General features: G+C 40.7%; 1 protein-coding gene across 1 annotated transcript in view; it reads left to right on the top strand.

Moving 5' to 3' along the window:
- PNPT1 (polyribonucleotide nucleotidyltransferase 1) overlaps positions 1 to 12,912 on the top strand; it is a 42,624-nt gene that overhangs the window by 25,055 nt on the left and 4,657 nt on the right. The window contains exons 14-22 of the mRNA XM_054997955.1: positions 1,484 to 1,554; positions 2,883 to 2,919; positions 4,288 to 4,354; positions 4,437 to 4,526; positions 4,614 to 4,667; positions 7,094 to 7,203; positions 8,785 to 8,856; positions 8,944 to 9,007; positions 11,018 to 11,101. Of these exons, the coding sequence (XP_054853930.1) occupies positions 1,484 to 1,554; positions 2,883 to 2,919; positions 4,288 to 4,354; positions 4,437 to 4,526; positions 4,614 to 4,667; positions 7,094 to 7,203; positions 8,785 to 8,856; positions 8,944 to 9,007; positions 11,018 to 11,101 (649 nt within the window). The remainder of the gene's footprint in view (positions 1 to 1,483; positions 1,555 to 2,882; positions 2,920 to 4,287; positions 4,355 to 4,436; positions 4,527 to 4,613; positions 4,668 to 7,093; positions 7,204 to 8,784; positions 8,857 to 8,943; positions 9,008 to 11,017; positions 11,102 to 12,912) is intronic.

The raw sequence follows: 12,912 nt of genomic DNA, 5'->3' as shown, positions 1-12,912 counted from the left end.
TGTCCATTGCCTTTTAGTTCCTTCCTAGAGAAAATGACTCTGTTTTTAGCAGGTAAATTGTCTTCTTGAACTATGAGATATTCCAAGTATCTTCTAGGGGTAAGGAAGAATGACCTGGACAGTCTTATATCATAACTAGTCAGTAGTGCAAAGAAGGCTATAAAAGCAACTAATCTATAAAAGCAACTTCTTGCATCTATGAGGCGAGTTGTGTATTTGTAGACTGAGTTCTGGTTGTGTTGAGTGTTTTTGTTAACATGGATGTAATGCCAATAAAGGTTGCTGAATCCTGAAAGCAACTTGACTCACTCACATATGTTTCAGTTTAAGTCATTTGTGGCTCATCAGCAGCCTCAACCAAAAATAGAAACTTCTGCCATCTGGTTGTTGCCAGCTTTGGAGGCAGGATTGCTACTGAGTGGCTGTTTACAAGCTGTTCTTAAGGATATTACCAGTATTACTGCAGTTATTATTTAACACTTGCTAGATGCCATCAGTACCAACTTTTGTGTGCTGCAGTTTAGTATAGTGGATAGACAATTAGTCTTGAACCCAGTTTCAAATCCTCAGTCAGCTGCTAATCTTGCAAGGTAACTTTGGGCTAGTCACTGTCTCTCAGCCAAGATAAGAAGAAAACAAAAACTTGCCAAATGTAGGATATGTGAGCACTGTTAATAGGAAAGTTGGAAGCAAAGTTTGTGTGAAACATAAGGAAGGAAGAGGCCCAGCCACAGGGACTGGCATTTTTCAGCTTTGAGTATACCATATATTAGACCTTGCCCTGTGGAACAGGGCTATTGCATAGTGAGTAGCCAATGAGGGCAGATTCACCGATATGGTGACATTGACTCAGATGGTGAATTCTAATAGATAATTTTCTTATCCCTATGGCAACTTATGGAATTTTGTTCCCAGGGAGATTCATCTCTCGTCCTCAATCATTTTCTGCAACTAGCGGGTGACGACTTTTCTTTTTCATCTGACATACCATAACTGATCTTCCTTCTTTTTACTGCTCATTTTATATGTATCTATCTCTATTTCTCTATCTATCTCTCTATCTATTTTCAAGTTGATTTCAATCTCTTTTTAATTCTTTGCCTCCTCGAAGACCTTAATTGAACAGAAAAGCAGCATGCAAGTACTTTAAATAAAAATAAACTTACTGTGCAATCTTAAGCAGAGTCACACCAGTCTAAATGCACTGATTAAAATGGGCTTAGAATGGAGTAATTCTTTTTAGGATTGTACTGAGTACCTTGATCCTCGCATAGATAGAGAAGAGGTAAAGAGTTTAAGCTTGTTCTCTATAAAGCTAACATATAATAGTGCATAAATCCTCTTTGATATGGTTATGAGGCTTTGTGCACACTTAACTAAACAGGGAATGCTACCTTATTTGGGTTTTTAAATATATTTTGCTGAATTGCTGTCACTTAGTGCCCATCAAAACAGCAGTATTTTGATAATATCTCTATTCTAGGTCCTGTGTACAGTTACATTTGATTCGTTGGAATCAAATGTAAAATCTGATCTGATCACAACGGTTGTAAGGTATGTGCTGATCCCTTCACCTCTGTTCTCCCCTTCCCCCTTCTGATTTGGCTCTGGTTACATTTGCACCATGCAACGCTCTAGGATTTTGTGTCTGTAGTAAACATACGACATTTTAGTTTATTTTTAAAAATTAATTGCATCATCCTTTTACTATCTTTCCATGATTTCCAAAATTCTGTTCTATGTGTATTGAAGTTTACTGAGTGTTTGATTGGACTACCAGTTTGAGTGAGTCTTAACAAGCCATTGTGCTTTATTAACTATACCTTTGACAATAAAATTGAGGATTTTGTGTTTACAGTCTTAAGGGAGATGTAGTTGATACTTGCAAAACAGGCTTACAGAAATATTTAAATTTCATGTCCTGTCTTTAAAGAATTGAGGCTGCTCAAACAATAATACCTAAAAAAGATTGAATCCAGCCAGCTTTCCCACTCAGTATGTCCAAAATAGCCCTCCTGTCACAACATAGCTTATGTCTATTTAGATCCCAGCAGAGTCTTGTTTTGGTGGTTATTCTCTTTCACCAACAGAAATGATGATTGGATCCAGCTCACAGAACTCTATAATTAATCCCAAGTAAAAAGTCATCATGAAACATTATTAAGAAGAGCTAAGGTCCTCAAAGCTTTCTTAAGAAGAAGAGGCTTGTACCTTTTGTAGGACAACAGGCTTTAATCACTAGCATCCACATGAAAAAGTTAGTTGGTTAATCCACGAGAGCCAAATTTAATTGATGAAGACAGTTTTTAGCAGTGGGGTTGAAAGTTAAGATACCTGTTCTGGTATTTTTTAGGCTGCCTTTGTTCTGGGTGTGCTTATATAATAATGAGAGAAAATATTAAACATGCTTGGATCCAACCATCTTTTTAACTCACTCTCAGTTCCAGAGCCAGTTTGGCGTAGTTGTTAAGAGTGGTGGGACTCTAATCTGGAGAACTGGATTTGGTTCCCCACTCCTCCACTTGAAGCCAGCTGGGTGACCTTGAATCTGTCACAGATTCTCGGAGCTCTCTCAGCCCCTCCCACTTCACAGGGTGATTGTTTTGGGGATAATAACATGATTTGTAAACTCCCCTGAGTGGGCGTTAAGTTGTCCTGAAGGGCGGTATATAAATTGAATGTTGTTGTTGTTGTTACTACTACTAATTTTTAGGATCCCATTAGTAGTATGGTGAGCATAGGTCATAGGCCAGGATTCCTTCCCCAATGTGTTTGAGACAACTTAGCATATTGATGAGAATAGATAGGCTAGTCAGAGCATTATTAAGGTTATTAAATGTCTTCTTCATTTAGTTCTGTGTAACATTTATTTCTATTTTTAGTGGAATAAAAGAGAAAAACTTCATGCTCCACTATGAGGTATGACTTGCTTTCTATCACTGAAGTTTCCTTTTAAATATGTATTTAATCATTACTTGGAAACCCAGGGTTTGTTTGTGTGTGTGTTGGTGTGTGTGTGTGTGTGTGTGTGTGTGTGTGTGTGTGTTTCTGCCTCCTGTGGTAGCCATTTTGTGGTTGTGCCCATCATCTTTTCAGAATTCAGAAGGTGCCCCACAGACTCAAAAAGGTTGAGGATTAGGGTTGCCAGGCTTGCAAGTGGGGGATGGGAGGACTTGCCTCGCATGCACAGCATGCACGCAATCTGCAGCACTTCCAGGTCGCACTGGGAATGATGTCATTTCTGGCATGACAAGGAAGTGCTCCAGAGTGCACTGTGGGGCACCCAGACCAGTTCCCTGCACCTTTTCCCCTTGCCAACTAGGTGAGAAGTGGCAGGGGGCAGAGGCTGAGAGCAGGGGATTCCTCCCCTCCATGAGGGAATGGGATCCCTATGGCAGATACAGGGTGTAGATTATTGTACATAAAAACCTTAATATCATGCCTCTTGAGTGACATCTTTGTCTTCAAAAGCATTTCACTCATTCCAAAAGTGAAAACATTTCTTTGGAGTTTCTTTCAATACTGTCCAAATGCCGGCAAGGGTGGGGACAGAAAAAAATATGTAGGTTGTTTAAAATGTTGCAAAGGGGGGGGCGGAGTCCTGGACTTTTACATCTCTACGAAGGAACAGAACTCCTCCCTTGCCATCTTATACATTCTTGTCAAGGAGGGAACCCTCTGTTGTATCAGGACTCCGTTACTAGCCCTACTGCTCAGGCAATATTCTCAGTTCATTTAAAAGTGGCAAGCGCTCTCTTCCCCATGCAATTTTAAGGCATATTTGAAAACTTCTTTGGACTTCTAAGTTTGGATTTCTAAAGAGAAACACCTTCATATTTTTCCAAAGTGAATGGAAAATCCTGAATAATTCTAAACTGTAACTATACATGAACTCAAATTCAGCCAGACTCATCCTGGCAGCCCTAGTTGGGCCCCAAGTCCCTGGATTTCAGTGAAACTTGCAGTGCTTGAATCTGTATAGGTTTGAAGAGGGGGTGTTCTTCAAGGTCAGCTTTTTAATGGTAATAGAGGTGAATCATTCAGACATGTGACTAGAAGTATTGAACCAGCTATTTTCAGTAGATGGTGACGACTTTAAATTGCAAAGGGTAGCACATTATTATAACAGCAGAAATGACTCACTGTGTTCCACCATCTACCTATCTTTTTATCATTTTGCATGAGTTTCCTGGGCCTTTGCCTTTAAAAGAATACTTCCAGTCATACAAGCTCTAAATGCTGATTCTTTCCTCCCCCTCTTTTGTAAATGGAAATGTCCTCCTGCAGTTCCCTCCATATGCAACTAATGAGATTGGCAAAATTACTGGCGTAAACAGAAGAGAACTTGGTCATGGTGAGTAAAATATAAAGAAGTGAAAATGTGCATTGAAACACTGAAGTGCTTTTCGTATTCATGGCATATTTTCTCCTAATAGGTGCACTTGCGGAGAAGGCCTTGAAGCCAGTGATTCCCAGAGACTTCCCTTTCACAATAAGGGTCACTTCAGAAGTACTAGAATCAAATGGTATTAGCTTTATTTTTTCCTTTATTTTTATTAGCAATGAATGGGGAAAAGTTGCTTAAAGTGGACTTTATGACTTTTCTCTCTTAGGATCATCATCTATGGCCTCTGCATGTGGAGGGAGTTTAGCACTGATGGATGCAGGTATGAAGTCCACCAAATTTATACAAAGAACAATTTATGCTTTGGATTAAGTTGAACATTACAGAACATGCCACTTTAATAATAATAATTGTGCTTATATATCGCTATTCTAGACAGATTAGAGCCCTACTCAAAGCCATGAACAAAGTCAGTGTTGTTGTTATCCTCAAAATACAGCTGGAGAGCTGGGGCTGAGAAGAGTGGTTTACTCAGGGCCACCTACTGAGCTCATGGCAGTAGTGGATTCAAACCGGCAGAGTACTGATTCGTAGTCCAGCCACTTAACCACTGTTTTTATTTACAAAATTTAAAAGTTGGTTCATAAACTACAAAGGAGCGTATAATCTTTTGAGAAAGGCAGGCTATAAATGTAAGAAATAAAGAAATGTACTGAAACAAAAATGTAGCTAGTATGGTCAAATGTAAATGTAGTCTCCTGTGCAAGCACTGAATTATTACTGACCCATGGGGGACATCGCATCACAACGTTTTCTTGGCAGACTTTTTATGAGGTGCTGGTTGTTGTGGGTTTTCTGGGCTGTATTGCCGCGGTCTTGGCATTGTAGTTCCTGACGTTTCGCCAGCAGCTGTGGCTGGCATGTTCTGTGACACTGAGAGGTCTCTGTCTTTTGGTGCTACACCTCTGAAGATGCCAGCCACAACTGCTGGCGAAACGTCAGGAACTACAATGCCAAGACCACGGCAATACAGCCCAGAAAACCCACAACAACCAGCGTTCTCCAGCCGTGAAAGCCTTCGACAATACATTTTTATGAGGTGGTTTGCCATTGCCTTCCCCAGTCTTCTACACTTTACCCCCAGGAAACTGGGTACTCATTTTACCGACCTCAGAAGGATGGAAGGCTGAGTCAACCTTGAGCCAGCTACCTGAACCTGGCTTCCGCCAGGATCGAACTCAGGTTGTGAGCAGAGCTTGGACTGCAGTACTGCAGCTTACCACTCTGCGCCACAGGGCTCTTATAGCTAGTAAGCATCAATATTATGTGTCGTAAATATGATCATATTCCTTAAAGCAAACAACCAGAAGCGAAACAAAAATGGAGCAAATAAGGACCAAGGGGAGTCAAAATAGTAATTATTAAAGGCCAACTGAATTGGAAGATAACTTTCTTCTCTGTAAGTGACGGAGGTGAGTGAATTTCAGATGGGTAGCTCTCCTGGTCTGTGGTAGAAGATAAAATTTGAGTCCAGTAGCACCTTAAAGACCAACAAGATTTCAAGGGGTATAGGAGTTTAAGAGTTGAGCTCCTTTTGTCAGATACAAGGGGCAAGAGGCAAGTTGAGTTGTTCAAGGAAGGGAATTCTAGAGCTTTGGGGCAGCCATTGAGAAGATTCTACTTGATGTAAAGGTCATCATGAAGGCTCTACAGTCGGTTGCTATTGGAAGTGGGACCTCTTCATCTGATCTTAAACTATAAGAAGATTCAAATGGGAAGAGAATGAGGTTGCAGATCAGTTAATGTGTTTAGAGAAAAGTCAATATATTGAATTTGATTTGGAATCACATGGGTAGCAACTATTTTAACATTCCTGCAATATGATTCTGCTCAAATAGGTGTATAAAAAATCAGGGATGAGTTGCCCGATATGGCCACCAGGAAAGTCCTAGCAGGTCAGTGGCCATCCACCTATCTGGGCCAAGCCAGCCCTGGATCATGAAGGATAGTGCCTTGCCTGGAAATGGAGATCCATGTAGAAGGAGACCCCCAGCTGACTCCCATAGTGCACTGTGTTCAGTTTCTTTATTTGGCTTTATTTTTAGCTACCTGCTCCACTGAACTCCCATTGTAAGAGGTGGGTGGTGGGTGGAGTCGAGGCAGGTATCCAGCCAGCCCTAAGCAAAGAGTTTATCATATGCACAAAGTAGCAGCCACTGTTGCTGTTGTGCCAACTGGGCTGCAAATGGTTGTGTGGCCCTTCCCACCTGTGGCTGCTGGGGGATGACCTCCAGCTTCTGTTTAGCTATCTATGAGCAGCAGTGGTGGAGCTCACCTTGGCAAATGGCCAGTTCTGACTGCAAGCAGGTGGAGAAGCCAAGCCAGCCTTTCCAAGATGCCCACAGCCCAAACCAACTTTTGCCAAAGCTCAAAGGTTCATTGAGATAATTAAAACCCTTTTTTTGACTTTTTAAATGAATGATTCATCTCCTTCACCCCATGCATCAGGACCAGAGATCATTGTTCCTTCTTCCACTTACTCTCTTTCCCTCACCCTCTGCATTGTGATAGATTTGCAATTGGCTGGGAAAAGCAGGCTCCATTAGTGGGCATGATGACTGAAACTTCCTGGTTCCCCCCCAGTCCCATCTCTTGCAGTTTTCCCTCAGATGGTGCAGGAAGTGTTTGGGGGACATTTTTTCTCCCTGCCCACCCCAGTAAAAACAAACATGTCTCCTTTCTTGTTAGGAGTACCAATATCGGCTGCTGTAGCGGGTGTTGCTGTAGGTTTGATTACGAGGCCTAATCCTGAAAAAAATGGAGACATTGAAGATTATCGTTTGCTAACCGACCTTCTGGTGAGAGTTCCTAGTTTATCTGTATTTCAGCGCTATATATCAGTAATTAAACGAAATCTATATCCTGATCTTTGGGAATCAAGATTCTACACCAGGATTTCCAAAATTCAGTACTAAGAGAACATTAATATTGATCTATGTAAGTGAAGAAATCTGCATTAGTGATGTGTGTGTGTGTGGGGTTAATTGTCAAAAAACTGAACCAGGGATTTTGTCATTGACCAGTCAGTACGGGAAATAACCAGTGAATGTCCAGTTGCATGGATGTCCATTTGACTTGAGAGACTTCATAATGACCAGTTAATGTGCATACCTTCCAGCACAACATATTTCTACACTACCTGGTCAGTATGTACAATCAAGTGCAGAGCGGGGGGCGGGGGATGGATACAGTGTCAAAATAGAAGGGGGGGGAGGAATGTTTATTGTGCTTCACTCAAAGATCCCATGCAGCTTAATTCAGTATGTACAGTTGCCAGCTGGACAATACATACTTTCACTGCCAGTGTACCCAAAACACTTGACACTACTGGGCACCCCATGGAGCATCCTATGGTTGCTGAGAGTGCTATATCCTTCCATGCCTTCCTCTTTCCACGGCAGTGCTCTGTAACCTCTGAAAAGGCATTGCCTCATGGGCAAAAAAGCCACCAAAAGGGTAGGGGTGCTACAGTGAGGAAGGGGAGTTGATTGAAATCCCCCCCCCTCTTGCGCCAATAGAATTTTTGTTGTGCTACGCTTCCTCTGCTGAGCTCTCCTTTGGTACAAGGCTAAGGTAGGACTGATTTTTTCATTGTAGCCCTCGTGCCCTGTACTTTTTGGCACAGTAGTTCCTCATCCCCAACGAAACGCTTTCAGGGATTGCAAAGGGCTTTTATGGGAACTGGAAAGTGGAGGAGGGTTTGACACACCTTCCGCTCATAGAACCATAAGATCCAACCCATAGCCTCCAAGTGATGTTGGGTGGAGTCTGATGCACAGGGTACACTGGCCAGTCAAAGTGTGTATTCTGTAGTAGGAACTGCTGTGGGAAGACCAAGAAAGATCCACTACTGTGATTGTCTTCTAACACAGCCAGAGAATACAGCCTTTTGCATCTTGACTGGGAAATCCCCTGTTCATGCTATCAGTTTGTGTACATTCCTCATGTGAGAATGCACCACTAATGGTTTTAATGCACATTCTGCACTGAATTCAAATTAACTCATGTATTATAGTAGACATATACAGTAAAGTCTTTGAGATTGTACTGTCGCTCCTTCCCTGACATCTTGGGAGTTCCGATTTTGTGGGACTCAGATTTCCACAATATAACTGCCTTAAAGTCAACTTGAATTGGTGTTGTAGTTATACTCTCCTATTGAGTTTCCCTGACAATCCAGCTGAAGTTAACTTGTGTCTTTCTCCAGGGATAATGGAAAGTTCTATAGCGGGGCTACTGCAAAGCAATGGGTTTACGATAAAGAAATTAACTTACTGATTATAGTAGGAAGTCCTTCCATCCAGTGTGACTGGAGTGTCTTTTAGATTTGTGGAAAGGACTTCTGCAGGACAGTGGTAATATACTTTATTTTTTTTCAGGGAATAGAGGATTATCATGGGGATATGGATTTCAAAATGGCTGGGACAAATAAAGGAATAACGGCCTTGCAGGTATCCTCTAATCTCTCTTAATTCTCAAAAAAGCTTCACCAAAATGTTGCTACTAGTATATTAATTTTTAAAATTGTATATTATTAGGCTGACATCAAACTACCAGGGATACCCCTAAAAATTGTAATGGAAGCTATTCAACAAGCCACTGGTGAGTGCACAATCCACGGCATTAAATCATTGCTTGATTTCTATGCTGTTTTTATTTTGTACTACCAAGGGGTAATTGGGCCTCTCAAGAACAGAGAAGTTTATAAATCTATATGCAGATCCACGTTCTTGTCCTGTCTAGGTTGAGCTCTCTTTGATGTTTAGCTGGCATGCCATACAGAAAGACATTATAAATAAACTAGCACCAGAGCCTGTTGTGTGAAACAATACAATGAGCTCTAGCTGCAGGGCCTTGGTGGGCTGCTGGGCCGCGCCACCAGGCTGGACTGTGCCTGGGCTGCACAGCCGTGCAGCGCCTGTGCCACCATGCTTTCCCGCTGCCTCCACAGCCCCTCAGAAGCCTGGTGCAGGCACACCTGCAGGCACCTCACTGCCAGGATAAAAGGTGAGTCGTTGCCAGTACATCTTGCCTTTTATATACTAGGATAACAGTGAAATCCTAAGCAGAAATCAATGGATTTAGACTGGAGTAACTTTGCTTAAGATTTCACTGTAAGAGCTCTTTGGGGAAGCTTCTGTAATACACTACATTAATTTCAGAAGAGCCCAGATATGTTGTATCTTTCAGTGTAAATTTGCATCTCAAAACCTCATGGATTTTAGCCCTGCTAAGCTTATTAGATCTTTTCCTCTCCCCACTTTCCTCAGACATGGTGCGAATAGGAATGATTAATTTTATATGTAGGAAAACGTATGTTAGTAAATATATTGGCTCAAGATAGGTTTGTGATTTACATTAGAGATGGGCACGAACCGGAAAAAAAAGAACTATGTGGTTCATGGTTCATTGCCATTCACGAACCTGCCCTGGTTCACTAACCAGTTCATTTGGTTAATGAAAACGTCACATACAGGTCAGCAAATCGTCACTTCCAGGCCAGCAGAAGGCCACTTCCGGGTCAGCAGAAGGTCTGCAGGAAGTCCATCCCCTGTTGCCTAGGAAACTGATTGATCTGCGCCAGGCTGTCTGCAGTGATGAACCAAAAAACGAACCAAATGAACCAGCCTAAAGTTCGTGGCGGTTCGTCAGAAATGGGCTCTGGCAAATTACCGGTTTGCGAACCACAAACCAGCCTGGTTCATCACAAACTTTGGTTTGTATTTCGGTTCATGCTCATCTCTAATTTACATCCAAACAATACCAATTCGTAGCTAAAGCTTTATTTTGATGTTCTACTGACTAAAGGTTGCAGGCCTAGTTCAAATGTGAACATTGCTTTGTTAATTTAAGTTTATATAATCTGCTTTGATGATCTCTGAACTCAACCTTAGCCTCGTTTCTTCTGCCAGGCAAACCATTCTTTATGGTCAGTGAAGTGTGCTATGTAGCCTATTTTTTGTTTCTACAGGAGAATGATAGTGCTCTCTCAGTGCTCTTGCGGGAGAGAGCATTTTGCTTTTTTAGCATGAATTGCAAAAAACACAGTATCTTAAGCAATGAATTCACTGAAATTCATGGGAGGGTGTGTGTCTGTGTGTGTGCTGAACCATGATTTAGGTGATGGGAGAAAATGGTAATTAGCTTTGCCGGGTTATATTATTTGAATATAAAGAATCAACCCCTTACAATTATATGCATATAGCAAGTTATTGCCAAAAAACGGCATAAAAGAAAATGGAATAAAAGTTTGCTATGTATTGTTCTTTAAAATATGCCTTTCCTGGGGTGGGGTTAAGGTTTAATAATGTACTGGAAATACATAGCTGTGCACAAAATTTGGGTGGGTCTAAAATACGTCTTTCTGAGTTCTTAATATCCTTGTGAAGCATAAAAGTGGAAACAAATCTGCTTTTCGTTTAACAATATGGCTACCCAAAGCTGCCTGAAATCTTCACTGTGGTTCAGCAGTACAAAAGATTTGCTTGATGAGTCATGTGAGAAACATTACAAAAGTGAGGCAGATTTTCCTGTAAGTGACAAATTTGGGGGTATTTTTTTCAATGTTAACATGTTTGTTCTATATTTAAACTGGAAATATTTTCCCCACAGTGGCAAAGAGAGAAATCTTACAGATTATGAACAAAACCATTGCAAAACCTAGAGCAAGCAGAAAAGCGAATGGACCACTTGTAGGTAATACATAGCATTTATACTTTAGTTGTATGTATGGACTGTTTGGAAGACCATATTCTTCTCATACTTGAAAAACTTGCTTTTTGAGTACAGGGGTTGGTGATAAGGTCACTAGTTGCAGTCCATAGCTGGCAAGGCAAACCTTTTTGTTCATGACTTTTATATTCCTTCCTGTTAATTTCTGTTTCACACATAGAGTGCACAAGTGTTGCATGTACTTATTTCGGGGAAGATAAGTGTGAAAAGTAACTTGCCAAGATTTCTAGATGTATGTAAATAAGTTACACAAACCTCTTGTTCGTGTAACTTATTTATAACAATAAATAAAGAATTAAAAAAATAAAACTGCAGATATCAGAATGGGCTGATAAGTTTTTTTTTAAGTAATTATCAACTGGTTGTTACTGAATCGCTCCATGATCTGAGGTGAAAGTGTATTAGATCAGGGGCACATAAGGAATGGGGAGCTGTTGGGGTGGGGGGAGCATAGAGAATACAATTTGCAGAAAATGTAAAGCCACAGAATAAACTGTGTGTGTACAGAAATAGAAACTTTGGGAACAAATTAAAAATATGCAGTACTTCACTTACTTACACTTAGGGTTTTTCCCCTGCTTTAACAACATAAAATTATACAAGCAGTGTAAGGTAATTGTATTTGGCTTATTTGTGAAATTTAAACATTTCTGCAAGCAAAATTGTAAATATATCTGATTCTAAAGAGTGATAGCTTGCAAACTACTGCACCCTATACTACCTGAGCATATGTATCTTTGCCACCTGAAGGGCAAGAAACATAAAAATGAAAAATGAAAAAGGCAAATTTTATAGTGAACAGAAGCGTGTGGTTTTTGGACAGAAAGCCTCCTACGATCATAGTAGGACTAGGAGATGGAGTTGAATTTTGTAACACTGAACTGTTCAATAGTGTATTATTACACATATTGCAGTACTGTATATGTTTATGGTAAACAGCTGCTATTCTCTAATGCTATAGCTTGTCTTCCATAAAAATCTTAATTGTACATATTCTGAGTAAGTAAAGCATTATCTTAAAAAAACATTTTATTCATTCCAAAAAAAAAGAGACAATTTTTAATAGGAGAGTTCTTTTTTTCAGTGCTTTTCAAAATTTCTTAAAAGTCCTTGAAAAAAACAGGAAAAATTTTAAGGGAAAGGGAGAACAGAAAAAGATAAAATAGAAGTGGGGGAAAGCTGAAGGAGCAAAAAGGCACATGTAAAAATTTGAAGACTGACTTCGATGGATCAGATGCTGAAAATGGCTGAAGGACATTGAACTTAATATAATACAACTTTAAAGTACTGTAGTAAACTTAGTGTCCTTTGGTTGTTGTGGGTTTTCCGGGCTGTATTGCCGTGGTCACGACCACGGCACGGCAATACACGACCACGACCACGGCAATACACGACCACGACCACGGCAATACAGCCCGGAAAACCCACAACAACCATCGTTCTCCGGCCGTGAAAGCCTTCAACAATACATCAGTGTCCTTTATTTATTTATTTATTTGCTTTATACCCCACTTTTCTCCCCAGTGGGGATTCAAAGTTGCTTACATTTCCCCTCCTCAGTTTTCTCCTCACAGTAACCCAATGAGTTAGGATACTCTAAGAGTATGTGATTGGCACAAGGTCACCCAGCGAGCTTCCATAGCAGAGTGAGGATTCGATCAGGGAACTCCCAAGATCCTAGTCTGGTGCTGTAACCACTACATTGTGGAGGCATTAGAAAAGCAGTTTTCTTGATTGCAGCATGCTTGACTTGCTGTTCTGTTATTTTTTATGTC

Source organism: Eublepharis macularius, chromosome 1, assembly GCF_028583425.1.
Source record: "Eublepharis macularius isolate TG4126 chromosome 1, MPM_Emac_v1.0, whole genome shotgun sequence".
Lineage (NCBI taxonomy): Eukaryota > Metazoa > Chordata > Lepidosauria > Squamata > Eublepharidae > Eublepharis > Eublepharis macularius.
The sequence above is the reverse complement of the archived record's forward strand: the minus strand, read 5'-3'. Positions and strand labels throughout refer to the sequence as shown.